This window comes from Atta colombica, unplaced genomic scaffold (assembly GCF_001594045.1).
Source record: "Atta colombica isolate Treedump-2 unplaced genomic scaffold, Acol1.0 scaffold84, whole genome shotgun sequence".
NCBI classification, from domain to species: Eukaryota; Metazoa; Arthropoda; class Insecta; order Hymenoptera; family Formicidae; genus Atta; species Atta colombica.
The window spans coordinates 1,001,361-1,009,067 of NW_017259577.1; the positions used below are offsets into that span (position 1 = coordinate 1,001,361).

The following is a 7,707-nucleotide window of genomic DNA, read 5'->3' on the forward strand; positions in this document are numbered from 1 at the left end:
GACGAAAATAAGAAAAATGAAAATTCTTTGTATATGTGTATATGTACGACATACATACAAAAAATTTTCACTTTTCATGTTATCACTTTAATAAAAAAATTACATGATCACTATCTAGGTCGAAATTGAACATACATAACAGGAAATCAGAATCTTAATTAACCTACATAAAACTAATTAGTTGATTAACCTATGGCTGATATGATAATAATATTTCTTAGTCCGAAGAAACCAATTCTTTCGGTCGAATTAATTGCCTTCCGCTTTTCAGGCATCCTCAAGTGCGCATCACATACTATGCATTAATATTATTGTCAAGCATGATTTAATCCAATTATTGTCATAAATTTTATCCTCTTTATGTTCATTGTCACGTTATCAATTGTGGATTCTTGGATCCTTAGATCTTTGGCAGAATCTCGTATTCTTTCAAATATTTATATCTTAAATTTATATGAATTTTCTGAGAACCTTATTCGAGCTTGTCTTATGCTTTTATATACCTGAATATCCCCATCTTTTTATTTATTTATTTATTTCTTGGATTGTTGATATTTATAGAATTAGATCTTTAGATCCATTGATATTCAAAATCTTCAAATATCCATAGATCCAAGGATCCAAATATTTTGATCCAAGGCTATCTATCTAAAACAATATTTTGGGTATCCACCCAAGTCCACTGGACGGTTCCTACTACTAATCTTATTGAATTTGACGTTAATCGCAATCGCTAAAGAGTAAATGTTTCATCGTTAACTTGTATAATAGGCAATTTTCTCCGCAAAAGATTATTTTTCTTTACCGTCTACGCAACGCGCGATTGTATTCGTTCGAAAACTGTATGCAGAACTGTATGTTAACTAATATTCTTTCTCTTTGGTATTTGCGAAAATTCGAAAGCCATTTTACATAGTTAAGAAACTCAAAATTAGAAACAAATTATATCTCTCAGGCGAAGATACATTTAAAAATATTCTCGAATAAATATGTATATTTATCGAGAATACTTCATCGGTACCATAGTTAAATCCAAAATCCTAAATACCTTTAATCAGAGTTTTTTTGAATAAAAAAATTTGAATTTAATAGTTAACAACTTAAAGATAATCAAAAAAAGAGAAGAAATCAAATTAATCTTCTATGAATGTATCTTCGTCTTTGAATTATGAAGAAACGGTTTCTATCGCTTATGTTAATTGACACAATAGACAAGATCCTACCACGCAGATGCGCTGACTACAAATCGACCAGATTCACAGTAGCCATTTTCGATAAAACAGCAACAGCAGCAGTCAAAAATGGTCGTCACAGAATAAGATAGAGTGTTTCTTGAGATGAAATTATCCATGGAAACGCACGTCGCGATTGAGATTGATCCTAGGTGAGATCTTCATCTTCATCGTCACTGGGACCACCCATAGGACAACACAATCCTTCAGAACCATCACTCCTGATGCAAAACAGCAATGTCTCAGCCATTGTCACTTCATGCGGCATAATTCCGTGGAATTCTTTCAAGTCTGCTGCAGGAAACCAGGCTTTTTCGTTGTCGTCAATGATGAGAATTCCAAAATATCTGGAAAGGATTATTGAAACTTGATAAAATGCATATAAAATAAAATATATTGATGAATATTAATATTATAATTTTAATGTTACAATTAATGTTATTTATTAATTAATACATAATAATTAATATAATATTAGTATTAAAAGAGCTGTTAATTATGTTAGTATTAAGTATATTAGTATTAACTAATAAGAATATTAATATCAACCTGCAAATAGCAACTGTGGGTATCCATAAAACGGAAGTAAGAATAAGAATAGCAATGAGCGCTAAAGCCCAAACAGGCCATTCCTGTCTCTCCGTAATGCCTTTATTCGCCACCCAGGCTGGATAACCGCTTCCTTCGAAAAATATTTCGACAAAAGATGCAATCAGAATACTCAACATCGCCAATGGACTAAGATATTTCCAACATATTAACCAATAGAGGCCAGGACGGTTGCCGGTCATCAGTTCGATATCGTCAGCGAATCTAAAATCATTGCAATTATAAACAAAATATTTGTACCTATAAACACATCTTTGATTCTGAAACTTATGTACTTACCTCTTCAAACCATAAACATAGGACACTCCTATACATTCGAAGAACGCAATTATGAGCAATGGAAAATTGCCGCTGAAGCTATCAAACAGCACGAAGACGTAGCTGCCAGCTCCATGAGCAAAGGCCATAGAGATCATACAGCACACCAAACAAATAACACCTGATATAAAAATCGAATTTATTTTAATCTCTAAAACTTTTTGAATAAATTTTATTCTAAAGTGAAATCTCACTCTTAAAAATTGAAAATTAAACCACTCTTTCAAGATTAGCTTAATTTTCTCTCTTTAGAGTGAGATTCCACTCCAAAAAATTTAAAGAGTATCTATTACTTCTTTCACTATTCTTTTCACTATTGCAAACAGTACCTGTCAAAATCTCCTTTCTTAAATTCGGAAAGAGTTTCATATCAACGATGCTAGTAACAACACCTTCCAAAGTACCAAATTGAGAATCAATTCCTAAGGTGAATAGCATCAAGAAAAACAATACCGACCAGAACTGAGCACCAGGAAACTGATTGATCGCTTCGGTGAAGATGATAAACGCCAAGCCTGTACCTGACGCCGACTGTAATCATTATAATCATTATAATCATTATCGTTACTCGTAATTAAAGTATTTCTCCGGCAATCGCGCAAAAAAATTAATCCCGTACAACCTACGAATACACCTTTCCGCACGTACTCTTCGAAAAGAGATACTTTTGAGGCGAACGTACACACACATACACACACGCACACACACACACACACACACACACACACACACACACACACACACACACACACATGCAGGGTAGAAGAATATAAGGAGCTCGATTATATATTTTGAAATGAGGTGAAAATTACAAAACTAAGCAATAATTACTAAGTACCAATTAAATTATAAATATTTTAGTGAATTTGTTCACTTTGTAATTTTCACCTCATTTCAAGATATGCAATCAACTTCAAAGTGAGGATATTCCCGTGGATGCGCAATAGCCTAAAAGTAGTGGGGAGCTGACAACCAATCATATTTGAACCAAATTTAGAATTCAATATGGCTGATGACATATTGCTGTTATTGTGAGTGCGCGAATTAGTAATAAAGAAGTGAAATTCTGTACGAAATTATGTCAATTTGCTGCATAAAAAATTACAAAGATCGTACTTCTACTGTCTTACAAGAATGTAATATTCTACTCAAATTATTGTTAAGACAGGGCGATTATTGGTAAGCGTTTAAAATTCGCATGCTTACTTGGTTTACATTTGATTGGTCGTCCCCCACCCTTTTCCGCCATTATGTGCAATAGTTCTCATTAGATGCGTTCAGCAATGTAAATCTGAGATGCGAGCTAGCAGATGGTGAGCTTGATTACGTGATCTTCGAGCAATTCGAGTATCAAGAATTAATTGCAAACGCTACAGAGCTGTAAACTGTCTTTTAAGATTATTATAAAAAAATTATTTATTTTAAGATTATTATAAAAATATTTTAAGATTATTATAAAAAAATTATTTATTTTTATGAATAAATAAAAAATACTCTAATTAAAAATACCTTAATTGAAAATTTCTTTTGCTTTACTAAAAATTGATATAGATAATCTTATACTAAAAATAGATCATTACACATGAATAGCAGATTCATATGCAAGGTGTGTTTTCTTAAAAAAAAATATTACATTACAAAATAAATTTCAGCAATTTATAAGTTATATCACTTGATTTATATTCGTTAGAGTCTTTAATATATAATATTAATGCAATTTCATTTTATTTCATTCTATATGTGCAACATAAGCTTTGATTTAAAAATTAATTAACAAATTCTTTGTTTTCAAATACGTAACTTCAAATTTATAAAAGAATTAAAAAACTTATGTTCCTCGTTAAATATTGTACATAATGTACTCCATCAATTTCTATTTCATAGTATTTGTTTGAGCGTTTGTAGACTCAGATATTATAATAATTCAAATACATTATTTGTAAAATAGAAGTATTAAAAGAGATGAATGTACATTATGTATTAACGAATCAATTGGATACATTATCATAAATATAGAGGTTATGAATTTAATTTATTATGAATTTAATTTAGCCGCGAAAATCTGTATTAGCTCTGCGAGCTCTTTAAATCCGGAGTGGATCGAGGCAGCTCGATTGGCTATAGAAATGTTAATACCGAACACAGATGAGATGACATCTAGCAGAAAGATGCGAGTTACCGAACGATTTTCGAGATAGAAGAGCAAACGGATGTCTCCGATTTGCAATGCCGAACACATCTCTTATATTCTTCCACTATGCACACACGCATAAATGTCATATCTGTGTATTCAAACACTAATCCATACTGAAGACAGTTGAAACAGTTGAAATGTGACAGTTGAAATGTCACCCCTTGGGATGAGTTCCAAAATTTGATTCTGTCCACTTCGAGAATCATTTATCTTTCAATATTTGGTGACCAATAAAGATAAAATAATATTCGAGTGACAGAGTTGATTTGGAACTCAATCTTGTCTCGTCACTTGGCGTACGAGAAGGAGAATTCCATTAAATTACAATTTTAAACTACTTTAATTCAGCAGAACGGTACCGCTAGGCCTCCCCATTTTTTTTTATAAGATTTCTATAATATTTCTACATTATATATTTATTTTTTTTTAAATCTGTAGAAAATTTTCGCAAAGTATTAAAACTTCGGCAAGGCTTGGTATAAGGCTGGAATCAGACTATCCATTAAAAATTGAGATTAAAGATTAAAGATTAAAATTGCATCAACGAAAACAAAGAAGTTTTAGCTCCTTTTGTTCTGATTGATCAAACTTCAATCTTTCAATCTTCAATCTTATTCTTTAATGCGTAGTCTGATTTCGGCCTAAAAGTTTATGTGTTAAAAGCTGAAACTTTAAAGGTGAATATCTCCATTTCGGCGTCGTTAAGGTCTTTAAAATTTTAATCATATATAGAGAAAATTATTTTAAACATAATATCTAAATTTCAAAAAAATGTATAGAAACTCAATTTCTCAGAGAAATACCTTAACGTTGAAAGTCGCTTTTATACTCACGTTATCTAACTCCTTCTCTAAATCGCATTCGGGCAGTTCTGGCATTATCAAATTATCTAGTGATCCATTTCCGTCCGTGATATTCAGCAGTGTACCGGCAATCGGGATATCTTCAGGTATTTTATCGACATGACCGAATATATTCATTAACGTATTATTCTTTTCCGATAAGCATTGTTCATAAACCATGGTAGCCTTAAATCCTGTTCAAACAAAATCGAAAGTTTACTCTTTAAATTCTTTAGAATCTCACTCTAAAGAGTCTTGAAAAAGAATGGCTCAATTTTGAATCTTTAAGAGTGACATTCTCATTAAAAGTTTTAGTAGGAAAAGTATAGAAATCAGAAATTTCCAGGGGAAAAAATCACACGTACCTATGATTGAAAAGACGACGATTCCCGCGAACATAGACGTGAAGCAATTCGTCAAGCTGACCATGATGGCGTCACGGTAACAATTATTATTCACTGGGTTGTACGAAGAGAACGCTATCAGACCGCCGAAAGCTAGGCCTAAGGAGAAAAAGATTTGTGTTCCAGCTTCCAGCCAAACTACAGGATCGGTTAACGTCCACCACTAAAATGCAAAAGTGAATCGGTACTTTGTTTATTAATAATTTTAATGTAAAAATTGTGAAAACGCACTTTTGGCGTAAAGAGATGCCGAAGACCATCTGACATACCCGTCAACGTCACGCCTCGGAAGAAGAAAATAATCAGGACAATATACGGAAACGTAGCGGTTACATATACGACCTAAAAAAATCAAATTGATCATTTGAAGAGTTATAACTAATTTTGAATTATAAAAGCTTCTATACCTTGCCTGAAGATGCGATACCCTTAATCATGCACATGTAAACGAGAATCCAAGCAATAATTAGCGCTAGAGCAATTTTCCAATTAAACACTTCCGGCGTATTGATGTCCTTAGATATCATCAGAGTGGTTCGATACCAAAAATATTGTGTAGGACTGCTGACCTATTGATCCAAGTCTCACATTATAAACAAAACCGAACTCAATATGCGCACAAATGCACATAAAAATGATTTATATTATATTGTATTAAATTTTGGCGTTACCAAACACTCAGGTTCAGGTGCATAAGATCCATTTTGGAAATATCTATTGGGACATTCTGCCCAAGGTAGTTGCGATTGGAAACTCTTTGAATAGATTCAGATTTCTATGAGTGATTCCGCACGACATGTCAATAATAACAAAATTAAGTAGATCCTAAGTGTTTACCTGAACAAAATAAAATAGGCACCAAGCGATAATTGTATTGTAGTAAAGAGCCACATTAAAGGAGACTACGGCACTGCTAATTCCGATGCCGCCCATATACGGGGATACCTTTCAAGACAGTAGAAAACTTATCTTCAAATATTTGCTTCAATTTATTCATTTGAATTTTTTTCTATTCACCTGATTCCACACTCCAATAGCGCCTTTTCTCAATCTCTGGCCGATTGCCAATTCCAGATAAAATATAGGAATACCCTCGATGGCTAGCATCACGAAATAAGGGATCAGAAAAGCACCTGCAAATATTAAAATCGTGTTTAGAATTGTATGAGAAAGAGTTTGAGCAATCTGTACGAAGCAAACGCACCTCCGCCGTTCTTCTGAGCTAGATAAGGGAACCGCCATACATTTCCAAGGCCCACTGCATATCCTACAGTCGCTAGGAGAAATGTGAGCTTACTATCCCAATTTTCACGCTCATCTTCACCCGCTTCCGGTCGAAAAGTCGCCTTGCCATCATTGTTGCTGGGGCCGTTTCCTATTTTGCTCTGTGAATCGAAGCCAAATTCATTTAATTTCATTTGAAATTTATTCGATGTTTGCAAAAGGGTGACCATAAATAGCCATGTACCTTGTTAGGACTGATGTCTTCGAAGGCCGCATTAGTGGCCCCATAATTGGCAGTAGCGACATTCTTCCGATTATCCACCACTAATCTACCACGCATCTCTTTCATCTCGAGCTTATCGATGCTTTTCTGGGGTTTTAGATCGCGGGAACTTTGCCGGCGAACGAGATGAGCTGTGTTCGCCATATCTTCTCCCTTTTCGTCTTAGTCTTTTTTTAAGTCAAATCTATTAAACGAAAAAATCTAAGCGCTTCATCCTGTCAAGAAAATAATTGAAATGGTTAATAAAAGATAGAGACGGACAAAAGTGGCCAAAAATCATGTATAAAAAAAATTATAAATTTTCCTAAAAAAAAAATAAATGTTTGTGATAATTATAAATTAAAATCAATATACAAAATCAATATATTATAATATACATATATTATAATAACTATAAAATATGTTATAATAACTATAAAAAGGAGAAATTATATTAAAATTAAATAATTACAGTCAGTCAATAATGCGCTATTTGTGGCTGTTACAATATATGTGCGCGAATTTAATTTGTTGTTTAATTGTGGCCAACATTAATTTTTTCATGGAAAACAGAAATTGTCCACACACACACACACACACACACACACACACACACACACAC

General features: G+C 33.0%; 1 protein-coding gene across 1 annotated transcript in view; it reads right to left on the reverse strand.

Annotated features, from left to right (window-relative positions):
* Positions 1-1,223: 1,223 nt before the first annotated feature.
* Positions 1,224-7,707, reverse strand: part of LOC108693033 (sodium-dependent neutral amino acid transporter B(0)AT3) — a 7,413-nt gene continuing 929 nt past the window's right edge. The window contains exons 2-14 of the mRNA XM_018201676.1: positions 7,068-7,321; positions 6,804-6,984; positions 6,617-6,732; positions 6,437-6,544; positions 6,271-6,354; positions 6,007-6,168; positions 5,831-5,941; positions 5,561-5,762; positions 5,187-5,389; positions 2,489-2,690; positions 2,121-2,280; positions 1,782-2,045; positions 1,224-1,579 (exon numbers count right to left, since the gene is read on the reverse strand). Of these exons, the coding sequence (XP_018057165.1) occupies positions 1,381-1,579; positions 1,782-2,045; positions 2,121-2,280; positions 2,489-2,690; positions 5,187-5,389; positions 5,561-5,762; positions 5,831-5,941; positions 6,007-6,168; positions 6,271-6,354; positions 6,437-6,544; positions 6,617-6,732; positions 6,804-6,984; positions 7,068-7,250 (2,175 nt within the window). The 5' untranslated portion in view covers positions 7,251-7,321 and the 3' untranslated portion in view covers positions 1,224-1,380. The remainder of the gene's footprint in view (positions 1,580-1,781; positions 2,046-2,120; positions 2,281-2,488; positions 2,691-5,186; positions 5,390-5,560; positions 5,763-5,830; positions 5,942-6,006; positions 6,169-6,270; positions 6,355-6,436; positions 6,545-6,616; positions 6,733-6,803; positions 6,985-7,067; positions 7,322-7,707) is intronic.